The sequence below is a fragment of the Heterocephalus glaber genome, unplaced genomic scaffold (assembly GCF_053883595.1).
Source record: "Heterocephalus glaber isolate CG9 unplaced genomic scaffold, H.glaber_assembly_v1.0 deba00001472, whole genome shotgun sequence".
Taxonomy (NCBI): domain Eukaryota; kingdom Metazoa; phylum Chordata; class Mammalia; order Rodentia; family Bathyergidae; genus Heterocephalus; species Heterocephalus glaber.
The window spans coordinates 34,501,716-34,516,824 of record NW_028258315.1 but is presented as its reverse complement, the minus strand read 5'-3'; the positions used below and the strand labels follow the sequence as shown (position 1 = coordinate 34,516,824).

General features: G+C 40.1%; 1 protein-coding gene across 6 annotated transcripts in view; it reads left to right on the top strand.

Moving 5' to 3' along the window:
- Dip2c (DIP2 acetate--CoA ligase C (putative)) overlaps nt 1–15,109 on the top strand; it is a 436,072-nt gene that overhangs the window by 352,194 nt on the left and 68,769 nt on the right. For all 6 annotated transcript variants that reach the window (XM_013075790.3, XM_004854585.3, XM_004854586.3 and 3 more), the window contains 5 exons: nt 5,721–5,860; nt 8,317–8,453; nt 9,809–10,017; nt 11,657–11,771; nt 12,272–12,473. In XM_013075790.3, the coding sequence (XP_012931244.1) occupies nt 5,721–5,860; nt 8,317–8,453; nt 9,809–10,017; nt 11,657–11,771; nt 12,272–12,473 (803 nt within the window). The remainder of the gene's footprint in view (nt 1–5,720; nt 5,861–8,316; nt 8,454–9,808; nt 10,018–11,656; nt 11,772–12,271; nt 12,474–15,109) is intronic.

The window sequence follows — 15,109 nt, the reverse complement described above, 5'->3', positions numbered from 1 at the left end:
GCTTAAGCCCATGGTTAAAAGCACAATTCGTTAAGCCTGCCTGAGTTTGGTGCCTGGCACTGCCCATAGCTATGGCCTTGGGCTGTACACAACCTCTCCTCATCTCTGCATAGGGTTGCTATAAAGAGTACATTTTTAGGGCTGGGATTTAGCTCAGTGGCACTGCACTTGCCTTGCAAGCGCAAGGTCCTAGTTTGATCCCTGGCACCAGAAAAAAACAAAGTACATTGTTAACATATGTAAATGCTTAAACACTGCATTTATAAATACTATATACACTGCTGGTGCTACATGCATATCTAATAAATTGGAAAAATGATAATATACTCACATTCTGTTAGTGGGGAATGCAAAATGGCATTGTTTTGGGCTTTCTTATAATTTTAAATATATATGCTATTGGATTCTTCTGTTGGCTTTTCAGATGCACATCACAGAAATATTCCCCACTGTATAAAAATAGAATGAAATTAAATGATCATATATTCATTTTATTGAATACTGAGTAGCAGTTAAGACATTAATTTATTAGCATGTTCACATACTAACTTACACACTCAAACATGTATATGGAAAGAACTATAGATATATTTGGTGAAAACAGGAACTTGCAAAATAGCATGTTGCAATTTTGTTTTTCTTTGAAAGTAAATATATTTATGTATACAACTAATTTATATGTAAGTAGATACTAATGTTTGAACTTTGCATATGAAAGTACTGATGGGTTACCAGTGGGCAAGTTTCAAAGGCAGGAAGAGCACAAATTCGGGCTGCTGTTTTGGCCTTATGTTTGCCATGCTAAGAGTGTGCATGTTTGTTACTCATGCCATTTGGATCTAAGTTTTTATTGGAAACTGCAGTGAATAAGACATGCATGGTGTCCCAAGGCTGGAGGCAGGGGAATGCCCAAGAGGGAGACAAATAATGGTGAGGTTTGGGCATGACTCTTCTCTGGGTCTGAATCCCACCATGCCCCACCACTGATTTGACACTAAATTAACATTTCTGAGACACAGGTTTCTAATCTGAAACTGGGGAACAATAGTGCTTGCATAGATTTGATGTAACGTTTAAGTAAGTCCACATGTGTAAAAGGGCGAGAGCAATTCTGGCACGCAGAGCATACCACACAGCCATTAGGTTGGTCATTGAGAAGGAAGAGGCCATTGGCCTCACCAGGTGTCCCAGAGAATGCTGTCATCTGTGGGGACAGACTGGGGAGGTAGAGTAGTGAGGCTGACTGTTGTGTCCAGGAATCCATGTGTTCTTCTTCCTGTTCTTTTGTATGTATTTTGTGACTATGAAGGAAAAGAACCATGAGGTCAGAGTTTTCTCAGAATGATAAGAAAATCTATTAAATATAAATGTATGTGGTAGATTAAATTGATACAAGGTCAAGGTCGCTCATTTACATTTCATGTGTGTATATTCAGTCTCATCACTATCATTTTATGAACATAATTAAAAACATAAAAAGCTTCCTGTAATAAACACAGTCTATAAACTTAAAATATTACAAATCTTGCATCTTAACTATTATAAATTTGGAAGAGGATCTTGTGACAAAGACAACAAACTCTGGTATTGGATTGTAAAAGAATAACCTGGATCTGGTTTATAATTTCCTGTAACCACATCATGGTGCTCTGAATCTTCTCCTACCTGGGATGGTCATGGCTGGTCAGGATTTTGCATCAGTGTGTTAGCTTCCTGGGGCTATCATAACAAAGAAGCACAAGCTGGCTGGCTTCAGACAATAAAAATTTAATCTCTCGTTCAAAAGGCTAAGTCCAAAATCAGGGTGTGGGCAGGGTTGATTCCTTGCGGATGCTTTGAGACTGATCTGTACAGGGCCTCCTTCCAGCTGGTGGAAGCCTCCTACGGCCTGTGGCAATCCTGTCTGCCTCCTTTATCACTTGACATTCTCCCTCCATCTCTCTTCTCTCATGAGGATGCCAGTGCTGAATTTAGGGTCCAGCCTGAGCCAGTATGTCTTCGTCTTAACTTGGCTACATCTGTAAAGATCCTGTTTCCAGATAAGTTTGTATCATAGGTAACCAGCAGTTATCCTTTTTTTGTAAATATATTTTTATTTTTTAATTGACTCAGTGCATCTGTACAGTGTGAAGTGATCAGATCAGGATAACTGATATATCTATCACAGCAGACGTTTACCATATCTTAGTGTTTTGGGGTGAAAACAGTTTAGCTCAGAAGAGACATGAAGGCTTGTCATTTCTGACTTTATGTTGAGTCTTTGTAGGGGACTAAAGTAGAAGGAAATGGCAGCAGGGCCTCTGACAACTTCTCTGCTTTTCGTTTTAGTTTGATTTGTTTGGTCTTTGGAAAGTAAAAGGCCAGGAGAGTAATAAACATTTTAGAGTTTGAACTCATTGGGTCTAGGTAATTTTGGTGATTTTCTTTTTATTTAGGTAGATATTGATACCTGATTAGCACTTCACTTTTTTATTCTTACATATAGAATAATATTTCCAGATTACTTTGTGTGTGTGTTTTTAATGCAACAACCATTTGATTCAAATGAGATCTCCTTTTGCACATTTTAACTTATTTTTTTTCCTTAAATTCTTTTATTGGTACATTTAGGTATACAATACATTTACATTTATCATTGGGAACTTGTACCTTTACATGGTGTATCTTGGTTTTTATTTTTTCCCCATTCCCCTGCCCTCCCTTCAACTCCTCCACCCTTCCCTATTTATAAAAACTTTGTTTCCATTTTTTCCTTTTCTCACATTTTTTCCTTTCCCTTCTTTCCTTTCCACTACCCCTCCCACTTCCCCTTACCCCTTTGGACCTTTTCTTCCTATTTCACATTACCAGTTATTTATTTTAATCCTTATTTACACTTTCAGTTTCTCACACCAGAGAAACTATTCGGTTTTTGTCCTATTTATTTCACTTAAGAGTATGGCCTCAATGTGCATCCATTTATGGATGCGTATAAATGTCTCTAGTTTCTGATTCTTTATGGCTGAGTAGTACTCCACTTTATTAAAAAAAACAAACCCCACATCTTCTTTATCCAGTCTCCAGTTGATAGGCACTTGGTCTATTTCCAAGCTCTACCTATTACAGACTGTGCTGCTATGAACATGGGTGCCCATATATCACTATGGTATGATTCTTTTAATTCTTTGGGGAAGATACCCAGCACAGGAATAGCTGGGTCAAATGGGACCTCTAGTCCTAGATCTTTGAGGTATCTCCACACTGATTTCCACAATGGTTGCACCAGTCTACACTCCCACCACCAATGGAGAAGGGTTCCTTTTTCTCCACAACCCTGGCCAACATTTGTTATTGGTTGATTTCTTGATAGCAGCCATTCTTTCTGGGGTGAAGTGGAATCTCAGAGTTGTTTTCATCTGCATCTCTCGAATGACCAGTGATATTGAACATTTTTTCATATGTTTATTTGCTGCTGTTGCTTCTTTATCTGAGAAATGTCTGTTCATTTCAGATTTCCATTTTTGAATTGGGTCTTTAAATTGGGAGGTCTGATTTTTTTTTTAAGTTCTTTATATATTCTAGATAGTAGTCCTTTGTCTGAGGTACAGCTGCTAAAAATTTTTTCCCCTCATTGTGGGTTGTCTCTTAGCTCTGTTGGTTTCTCTTGCAGTGAAAAAGCTTTTTAATAAGATGAGATCCCAGTTGTTGATTCTTTGCACTAGTTCCCATGCTACTGAGGTTTTGTTCATAAAGTCTTTTCCTATGCCACTGTCTTCAAAAGTTCTACCTAACTTATCTTCCAGCAAGTTTAGTGTTTCTGTCTTAATATTTAGATCTTTAATCCACTTCGATCTTAATTTAGTGGATGTTGATAGATATGGGTCTAGTTTTAATCTTTGGCAGGTTGAAATCCAGTTTTTCCAACACCATTTATTAAGTAGGCCATTTTTCCTCCAGTGATGGTGGCTGGCTCCTTTGTCAAAGGTGAGGTGGCTGAGTATGTCTGGAGTTGTTTCTGCATCTTCTAATCTATTCCACTGATCCTCAGGTCTGTTTCTTTGCCAGTACCATGCTGTTTTTATAACAGTGACTTTGTAGTATAATTTCAAGTTGGGGATTGTGATACCCTCTGCCATGTCTTGGTTGCCTAGAATTGCTTTTACTATTCTAGGTCTCTTCTGGTTCCAAATGAATTTTTGGTTTGTTTTCTCTAGCTCTGTGAAATATATTGTTGGAATTTCAATCAGCATTGCATTAAATCTATATAGCAATTTTGGAAGTATAACCATTTTCACTATATTGGTTCTTCCTACCCAGGAACAAGGGATGTCTTTCCATTTTCTTATATCCTCTTTGATCTCTTTTTTCAGAGTGCTGTAGTTTTCAGTGTAGAGGTCTTTTGCTTGCTTCATTAGATCAATTCCTAGATATTTCATTTTTTTGGATGCTATTGTGAAAGGAATTGTTTCCCCAATTTCTCTCTCAGTGAGTCTGTTATTTGTGTATGAGAAGGCTATTGATTTTTTATTGATGCACATTTTAACTTTCATGTTGCCCCATTTGTCTTCAGGTTCATTATAAACCTTAACACTATCTTAATATTAAATAGCAAACTCAAATTTATGGTTCAACTTTGAGATCCTAAAATTACATTAAAGATTTGTATATGGGAAATTGCAGAAGCAAATGTGATGTTTACCTAAATTGTGGTCTCTTCACTAAACATTAACTCTTTAATCATCAGAGATAAAATTTATGATTGTGGAAGTATTTTTATTTACTTAACTGATATTTGTTGCTAGATACTATTCCAGGGGTGACACATGGCAGTGAGTAACCCAACAACTTCCTACTCTCAGGGTTAGACTGACTGAGGAGGCCTCACACCTAGTCAGATGGCCTCTGCTTTGGAGATGAGAGTGTTGGGCAGGTGTATTCTCAGATGATAAGTGCCAGAATCGAGCCAAACCCTGAAGGCAGTGAGAGCAAGTGGTGTGGATGTCAACTGGAGAAACATTCTGAGTAGAGGCAGAAACCAATGCAGAAGCACCAGGCTGAGACTGTGCTGTGGCATTGGAGGGAGTGTGAGCTGAGGCCAGAAGGTAGGGGAGGGCCGGACCCCAAGAGCCCATGGGCAGCAAGGAGACAGATAGTAAATGTGTAGTCTTCCAAAACTGTCCTTTAAGTCTGGACCACCGGACCCACAAACTGCTTTACAGCAGCAGGACTGTCATCCAGATAATTTCCTTCAAACTTGGCAGCCAGAGTGGCATATCTTAAATCTTATTCTAGATTCTTATATATAACTGAGTATAAGCCTAAACAGTGTGCATGTGAATTGACATTGGACAGTCAGGATCCTCATTGTCTCTGTACACTGATCTGATGTATGTTCTTTCCAAAGTCTGGAAAGCCAGACTTTGCAGAGCATTGAGTAGGGTTTGATGGATCCAAGACTCTGTGCTATGTGTACCTGAGGGAGGGGCAGGAGGTTAGAGGAGCACTATCTTTCTGTTTCCAAGGTGTTCTTAATACCTGGGAACTCAAAGGTGCAATTCCTAGGCTCAGAGGTAGATCATAGCAGAGCAAGCTAGTGCTTCTGAACACAGCCTTGTGTGGCAGCCAGCTCATCTCTGGTAGGTGGCTGCAGCCCTCAAGTGGTTGCCTGCCTGTGTATGTACCTGCTGATAGGCATGTCTATGGGTGTGTGCTTACCGGTACTCCTAAACCTGTGGTTTCAGGCCCACAGATGACAGCAACCAGCCTCCAGGCCGGGGTGTGCTGTCCATGCATGGGCTGACCTACGGTGTCATCCGCGTGGACTCAGAGGAAAAGCTGTCAGTGCTCACAGTACAGGATGTCGGCCTCGTCATGCCGGGAGGTGAGTGTGGGGCCCAGCCTTGGCCTTGTGCCTCATCAATGAGAATGTGCTTCCCTGCCACATATTACCTTCTTCCTCTTCCTATACCAAGTCCCTCCATCCTTCTGGGGTGAGTCCTCAGGCTGAGCACCAGGCTTACAATCTCAGAAAGTCTTTATTAAGCTTCAGACACCTAGGGCAACCCTCCCTCATTTGAGGAAACTGAAACATTCGAGAAGCTGGGGAAGGGCAGCCTCGATCCTCTTCTAGCTCCGTGCCCACACTGGGCCTGGGCTGCTTCCCTGTCTCTAACATAGAGGACAGCTCCCTAGCCATTACCCTAATGCCTTAGCCAAAGCTGGACACTCAAGCTCAGCTTTCTCTAGGGCATGGAAGGCTTTGAGCAGACATGTAAAAAACTGAGGGATGTGACTCTATATAATTTGTGAAGTGTGCCTTTAGCAGTAAAGCCATAGGAATTATTTCTACAGATACATAAGGACTTCCTGCCTTATTTGCCAAATGCTCTTCCCTGGGTCCTGTCTCACGGGACCACACGCATCAGCATTTAGGCTCCTCACTTTGTATTCCAGAGTGGGAGCAAGGGCTCTTTCTCCAAGGTTTCCACCCATAATCAAGCCCCTTCCTTAGTACTGTACATAGTAGGACATCATATCCACACCTGAGCAATGCTGCTTATCCTTCAGCTAGCTCGTGCTGCAAACTTGAGTTATAAGGGGACCTTTGCAGGGATCCAAGGACTGAGACAGTCCCTGGCGGACAGATGGCCCCATAGAGATGGAGTTCACTGTCCCTCTCTGTTGTAGTATGTGGTGGGGCTGGGCTTTTTTCCAATACTCTTCTAATTCAAACGTTATTAGGTTATTTCTGTTCCTCTTTTAACCCTGGAAATTCTCTGCAGTATCATAGTAACTTTGTTTATACCTTCATATCCTCCAAATTCTGTATGTCCCAGGCCCACTGCATACTTCCCAGCATTACCCAGGCTCTCTGGCTCCATTTCTTTCTTGAAAAGAAAGAAAAGGAAAAAAAACCCCTCGTTTTCAAATAAACAGATTCCCATGGTAGAAGCATGAAAAGATTGAGGTTATTTAATGAAAAACTTTCATTCTGTCCACTGGAGACATCCACCCATATCCCAGGTCTCTTGTGGGAAATACTCTGGAGCTGTAGAAATGATCAAACACGGCTTGCATGCATGTGCATTTGGGTATTATCTTTCTAGGGTTTTTGGCTTTTTTCCCATATGATAGAGTACTGTATATGTCTTCATGTTTTGTATTTTAAAATTCATTTGTAAGTGGACAGAGAGCTTGTTCTTTTCCAGGCGATATGGTATTATGTTTGAATGCATACTGATTGATTTAATCCCTCCTGGTCTGGGTGAGCTTCACTTTCTTGCTGCTGCATTGAGGTGGTGAAGGACCCTGTTCCAGTTTCAGGCTGCATGGGTGTGGAGAGTATCTAATGAAAAAGTTCTAGAAATGAGTATGTTTCAAAGGAAACTTGCCCATGTGATTTTGACAATGCTAAATTGTCTTTCCGAATGTTTATAGAGATCTATACTGATACTGTTGATAGACGTCAAGACTGCTTTCTCCAATTCCTTTCCCAGTGTGTCATTAAACGTTTTGATTTTTACCAATCTGATGGTGAATATTTCAGTGTAGTTTAATGTGATTTTTTTTACTGTGAGTTTAACTTCCATGTTGGCATTAGTGCCATTTCTTAGACCCCTTAATTCCACCTTGGGGTTTCCTGGAAGTTGTAGACTTACTAACCAGCACCATCTTCACTATCTGTGCACACCACCTCTCCATGGCACCAGACTCCTTAACTACCTAATCACACCTGGGGTTTACAGTGATAGTAGATAGGATGCTTCTGTGCAGGCATGAAAGTGTGTGTGGCTAGTCTAGTGAGAACTCCACATCATTGCAGTGTGCACTGAAGCCCTCAGGTGATGTGATGTTCTCTGAAGGACTCGCCTTAACAGGGAATTTGAAATCAAAGGTTATAACTTCTTAGGACTCTGAAGGCTTAAATTCTGCTTTAAATTTAGAGAACCTTTCAAAGACTTAAAAGCAAATATTTCATGTTTCCTAATTTCCAGAGTTCAATTTTCACTTTGGAAATTGCTCCCATTTTGCTGATCTATGTGCAGCATATGTCCCTGACATTTATTCTGTACATCATCCTTGTACCTGAATGGTAGACAGTGGTGTTTCCCTTAACTATAATTTACACACTAAAATTAAGGCAGTTGACATTATTGATGCCACTACAATGAAATTTGACATTTTGCGACTTTAAAAATAATCACTCTGTTTAGGGAAATTGAGTACCTGGCCATTACACTTGGAGTTTAGTTCCAGATTCTATTTTTATTCGTTTGTCTTCTTTCATATTCCTGTTTTCATTCTTACCCCTCTTTCCCTCTCCGGGTTTACTTTCAGCCATCATGTGCTCAGTGAAGCCAGATGGGATACCTCAGTTGTGTAGAACAGATGAAATCGGGGAGCTGTGTGTGTGTGCAGTTGCAACGGGAACATCATACTATGGCCTCTCTGGCATGACCAAGAACACCTTTGAGGTAGGTTGATCCTCTGCCAAGAGCTCTGTCTATGGTTCCATCTTCAGAAAGCCAGTTTTTATGTTTTATTGTATTAAAATGGTTGCATTTTCTCCTACCATTTTTGTTTTTGATAAATTTTGTTTTGGGGCATTATTCTGGCGTTTATAACCAGTGTAAAAATAGAATAAGCAATTTCTCAAAAATGAGCCCTTCTTTTTCTCATTTGTTGCTGCTCTCATCTTTACCTATTTAATGCAAGTGCTGGGTGACAGGTAGATGATGAAGGAACAGGTACCTATATGTCTCACATGGGGAAGCCAGCTGCCTCCCCTTCACAGTCTTGCAGCCTGCACTGAACCTGGCTAGGGGAGAACTTGTGCAAATCTACTTGAACAAATGTGAATGTTAAATAATCTTAGTGGCACAAACTAGTATGTGTGTGGTATGGACACCCCTGTGTGGTGATTATGTGTGAATGTTATGCATACACAAGTAGGTGTTGTGTGTTATGCACGTGTATGGTGTGCTGACTTGTGCTGTGTGGTGAGCAGAGACATTGGAGATTGAATTCATTAGCTCGATTGTTTAGTGCTACAACATGGTATTCTCAGCGCTTTTATCTTTTTACTAAGTGATGTCTGGCCTTAGGAGCAGCACAATATCTGGTTATGTATAAAAAAATATAAATTGTTTGGGGGATATATTCCTGAATATCTAGAGCTTAGAATGTAACTGAACAGCTGTTTTGGTCACTGTCCAGGATGGCTCTGCTGAGTGTAAATTCAGCTCTCAAATGCTCTTTGAAACTTGGGCTGGGTACAGTCTAAATAACCTCCCCTCCTTTTCAAGTAATTTATATGCAGGGTTGAAGAAAAAAAATGTTTAGAGTTTGAACTTATTTGATTTGCTTTCTTTACATTTTTCTTTTCAACATGATTGCAATAAAGGAAAATAGCATTTTAATGAGTAGAGATGTGTTACTTTACTACTCACATATGTTGTTTACACTCCACCTTGATTCCCCATTTATCACTTTCATGCTATAGTTTTATAAACAAAAGAACTTTAGTGGTGTTTGTGAGCAGTGATGATGATGTCTGGCTGCCTTCTTTGTGAGGCTCAGAACCTGTGGGAGGAGCCAGCCCCAGGGCCCTGCACATCACCCAGAGGTCCAGGAGGAGGGAATGATACTCTGCTAAGCATGGGCTGGACATTCCCGTGTTTGAACACTGCCAACATCTGTTATGGGAGCCTCCATGCTGATAGGGTCATTGAAAATAGGGCAGCAGTTCCAGGTACTTTCAGGAAAATAGTTAAGATTTAAATCAGCTGGCCATGGAGCAGGTGCCTAATGAGAACCCCTGTCTCCTCAGGTGTTTCCCATGACAAGCTCAGGTGCTCCGATCAGCGAATACCCGTTCATAAGGACAGGTTTGCTGGGGTTCGTTGGCCCTGGCGGGCTGGTCTTTGTGGTGGGTAAGATGGACGGACTGATGGTAGTCAGTGGGCGCAGACACAATGCTGATGACATCGTGGCGACAGCCTTGGCCGTGGAGCCCATGAAATTTGTCTACAGGGGAAGGTTAGTTGTACCTATCTGTGAAATGTACACTTTTCTGTAGACTGCACTTTTCATATGGTTGTAAAGGGTTTTAAAGTTGCGTGAATTTCTTTGTTTTGACTTAGTTTCCTTTTCTGGAAATTTGAAGCAATTGGACTCAGGTAAATGCTGAGATTCCAGTTCAGAATGTCTAAGATGTTATAGATGTTTTCTCAGCTCTTTAAATGAATTTTCATTAGCTTCTTTCTAAGCTAAATAAAAATATCCATTTGAAAAACTTGTTGGACATGGTAGTTCAGACCTATAACTGAGGCAGGAGGATTGCCTCAAGTTCAAGGCTAGCCTGAGTGACATAGTGAAGACCCTATTTCAAAACAAAACAAAAACTGATTTCTAATTAATAACTTCACAGAATAAAGAGCCAAATATTCATCTTAGTGCAGGCCCAAGAGACCAGAAGACAATAATGAGTCAGTTTGTACAGAAAATCAGGTGTTCCTTTACCTCTTGAATCTCCCGTGATTGCTTTCTTGCTCCTCCTTCCTCACCTTACCTGGCACTTAGCAGAATCTTAGTAAATGTTAAGTTTGTTCCTGTAGTTCCTGAAAGGTTTGGTTTGTTTTTGCTGATTTGAAGAATGTCAAGAATGTCCTTAAAATCTTATTTCAATTTTGTAAGCAAATGGAACCAAGAGAAAGTAGATACTGGCTATACCATTGCTACCTATGGATTGCCTTTAAAATAGAACCTATTTGTGAAAAGGGGTGCGCAAGATATGTAGAGTGCTTACAATTTCATGCTGACTGTACAAGACAGACAGATTTAACAGGACCCCATGATTTCTAAAACAGAAAATTTCTGATGTGGAGACTATTCCTTCATAGGTGCACACTCAAGATGTGCATAGTAAGGGTCCCTAAACGTCAGTAGGTCCTATGATCATATGCTTACTCCTTCTATCTATACTGAAAGATACACACCTTGTCACCAAATCCAAGCACCATAGGCAGCCTCAAAGAGAGATGTGGCTATGTCTTCCAAGTACTGGTTGTCGTCTGCTCATCTCTAGGCTGTCCTTACATTAGGGTTTGTGCAGGAGTTTACAATTCATTTGCCTCTGTGAAGGATAATAAGAGCCATGATCTCCTGAGTTTATGTAAACATCAGTGGTTATAAATTGCATACTCAAATTTATCCTTCTTTTGGCTGAGTAGTGCACTATTATGTATAACTACCGCATTTTCTTTATCCATTCATCTGTTGATGGACAGATAGACCACTTCTGAGATTTATTTACAAATTGTGGTGCTATAAATATAGGTATACATGTATCACTGTAACATGATGTCTTTAACTCTTTCAGAAAGACACTCAGAAGAGGGTTAGCTGGGCCAAATGGAATTTCCCTTTTTAGTGTTTTGAGGAGTCTGATTTTCGTCGAGTTATGCTAGTTTAAATTCCCATCAACAGTGTAGAACTCCCTTTTTCCCCACTGCCTCCACAGCCTTTGATGCTTTGAATCTTTGATGGTAACCATTCTTACTGGAATAAGATGGAATCTCAGTGTTCTTTTGATTTGCAAAATTGCATACTGGGACAGGAGTTATCAGGAGAACATCTCTGCCACATGCTCACAGTGCATTCCCCTCTGTCCCCACAGGATAGCTGTGTTCTCTGTGACCGTCCTTCACGATGAGAGGATAGTGATTGTGGCGGAGCAGAGGCCGGACTCCACAGAAGAAGACAGCTTCCAGTGGATGAGCAGGGTGCTCCAGGTCTCGCCACCCTGCTGTGAAGCTTCCTTCTTGTCTTAGTATCACCTTCTCTCATTCAGCTAGGATTATGGCCTGACCCTGACCAACTGTGCTTTTGCCCATATGGTGCCCATTTTCCTTTGCTTTACTTGATTGGAAATCCTATGAATTGTGCAGGGAATGAGCTAAACAGAGCACTCGGTAGAGGTCAAGAGCTGGCAAAGCATCAGGGAAGTCACAGGTTGGGTTTTTAGTAGGATCTTGAGACAGTATGCTTTCTTCAAGTTCCCTTTTGTATTGTTTATGGTCCTGCATAAAATTATTTAATTTGATAAAGGTAATGAGAAAACCCTGTCTCTTGCTTTAGCCCTTTTACACCCAGAGCCCTATTCCTACTGGGCATGCCTCTGCATGTTATAGACAATATTTTGTGTGTATAAATATTTACTAAATACACCATCTATTAAATGTTACTGCTTATAATTCCTGTTATAATTACCTTTTTTAAAAACATATTCTAGGCCATTGACAGTATACATCAAGTTGGAGTTTATTGCCTGGCCTTGGTACCAGCAAATACCCTTCCCAAAACCCCACTTGGTGGGATCCACTTGTCTGAAACAAAGCAGCTTTTCCTGGAGGGCTCACTGCACCCCTGCAATGTCCTGATGTGCCCCCACACTTGCGTCACGAATTTGCCAAAGCCTCGGCAGAAGCAACCAGGTAGATCTGAATCCTGAAAATTACTGTAGTTACTCTATCTTAGTCTCTTCTGTCTTGAAAGGGAATGAGATAGACTAGGTAAATTTAGGACTGTTAACCTTGGTTCTGCTAACTTTTCTTAAATGAGTAATGTACCTGTATTCAAAGTTTTAAGGTAATAAAGGATACAAAACTGAATGTCAATCTTTGTTCTACTGTTAGTTAACTGTTGGGCATCTGTGGACTCAAGTTACACATTTTAGAAAAACAACATAAGTTTCTGACTGACTCAGAAGAAAACACAAGTTATTCTTTTAAGGAGGGATACACTAAAGGCCTGGGAATTTGTTTGTCCTTTGTTCCTGTAGTGGTGTCTGTCTATGTCAGATTTTTATTGTAGGGAGGATCATTTGCAAATACTTCATAGAATTTCATAGCCAGTGATCTCAGCTCATTTGCTTAATGTGAAGAAACCCAATAACCAGGAAAACCTAGCCATGAGCCAAAGTTAATGCCAGTCACACTCTGTGGCCAGGGCAGCCTCAGCAAATGTCAGGGTGCCTAAAGAAAGCCTTCCTCAGGAAGGATGGGGTGAGAAGGGATGATCCAGCAGATCTGGAAACTGTTTGTTTCAGTACTGCAGCTTATTAAATAAAGCTTTAAGTGACTGACAACTTTTTTAAAATGAAAAAATTATATATAGTATATATTTATATTATATGTAAACAGATGGTATGCTATTTTTGTTAAGAGGTAAGGTAATATAATTCTGTCTCCACAAAAATATCTTTTTCTATGCTGGGGATTGAACTCCAGAGCCTCACATATGATAAGTTTTTGCCCTACCCCTGAGATACACCTGCAGCCCCCTCAATATTACTGTCCTTCATTTTTAGACAAATACTTCTTTTCCTTATTACCATTTTAAACAAATACTAAATGGAAGCTGAACTGAAGACCTCTGAGTTGTCTGTCAGTTTCCTTAGCTCTGATGGCCTGTGAAAGACGTTAGAGGATGTTGCCCCAAGGCCTCAGTGTCCATATGAGCATTGAAGAAATAAGACTAGATTATTTCTAAGCCTCCTTTGGATAAACATTTATGATCACTCTAAACAGGCCCTTATTGGCAGCCAAAGCAAACGTTTATTCAGGATATTTATGCCTAAGGATTTTGACGGATGCTTAAAATGGAACCCTTTAAATTTTAAAGATTTATAGACAATGAAATTGCCTTTTCTACTGTATGAATTCTTCATTATTCAGTTAACAACAGTGTGAGATTAGGAAACTGAATACAAACGTGTTAGTAGACCTTTAATGCATCAAATGAGTTACCAATGGTATTATGAAAGTTATAAAAATAGACATCATACCACAGCTACAGATTCCCAGGAGGGTACCTTGTCGGATTTGCTGGAGGACAGTGTGAAGAATTGCTCACACAGGGCCCAACACCTGAGAGAAAGATGTTGCTTCTTGTCAGAATTGTGTTTTTGCTGTGCTCTAAGATGAAACTTCTGCCCTTGTCCCCTGCATGAATTTGTTAAACATTGTGTGCTAGAAATTCATTAATACTAGAGATAAAGTTGCTAGCTTGCAGATATGTTAATCTATAAGTGGGAGTAGGAAGAGGAAGAATAAATGTGAATCTCAAATACACACTTCAGGGTATATCCCAGTTTATACTTTTAAATTGAGAGGCTGTGTTTGAATGTAAGAGCTTTTTTTTAAAAGGTGTTTCCTATGTGCCCACCTCATTTCAGTGGGGAGAGAGATCATTGATTCTAAGTAAGGAAAAATTTTGTAAATGAGATTCAACAACAGTCAAGATCCACATTGGGAAAGAAATGCATAAGGTCCCAAACTTGACCTTCAGAAAATGCAACCAGAATGAAACCTTAGAGAAGATTGAAAAAGAAGGAGAGTGACAAAGAAATGCCAAGTAAATGGCTGTAAATACCCCATATCCCTCCAAAAATTTGCTTTCCTTCCTTACATTGAATTCCTTAAACGAATTGTGGAGAAGCCTTTAAACTAGTGTAGGCCAGTTTCCAAGTTGGCTTCTTAGAGGAATCTTCTTACCAGCCCTCAGTAACCAAGAAGAATAAGATACATCATTAAAAAAAATCCTAAAGATAGGAAAGGAGCAGCTAATAAGCCAGGATGCAGACTCTCAGGGTGTTTAATTACCCTGCAGGAACAATTTGCTCCCCTGCTTCTCCCACAGTGGCAGCACCCTTCACTCCAGTTTGCATTCTGTTAGCAAATTTTCTGTTCTGTTTTGTTAAATGTGAAAAGTCTGTTACTCTTTCATAGTTACTTTATTAAGACCTAAGAAAAGACAGTCTGTCCACAACTGCCACATAGGAAAATTCAGAACTGATTCAGCTGTGTATATAAGGCGTATTCTTATGATTATACAGACTCCAGCAATAAGGCTCCTGCAGACTGTTCTCATAAACTAGGAAAGAGCATTGGGAATTGAGTCAACAACAGTGAAGTAAGAAAGAATTTTGATTTTGCAGTAGCCTTCTGGTACCTTCTTCCACATCTCACTGTGGGCCTGATAGAAAACCTTAAACCTTTTAACACAGTCTATAAAATATATGGATAAGTGATTCTGTATCCTGTCCCTTTATTCTCTAAATTTATCCCAT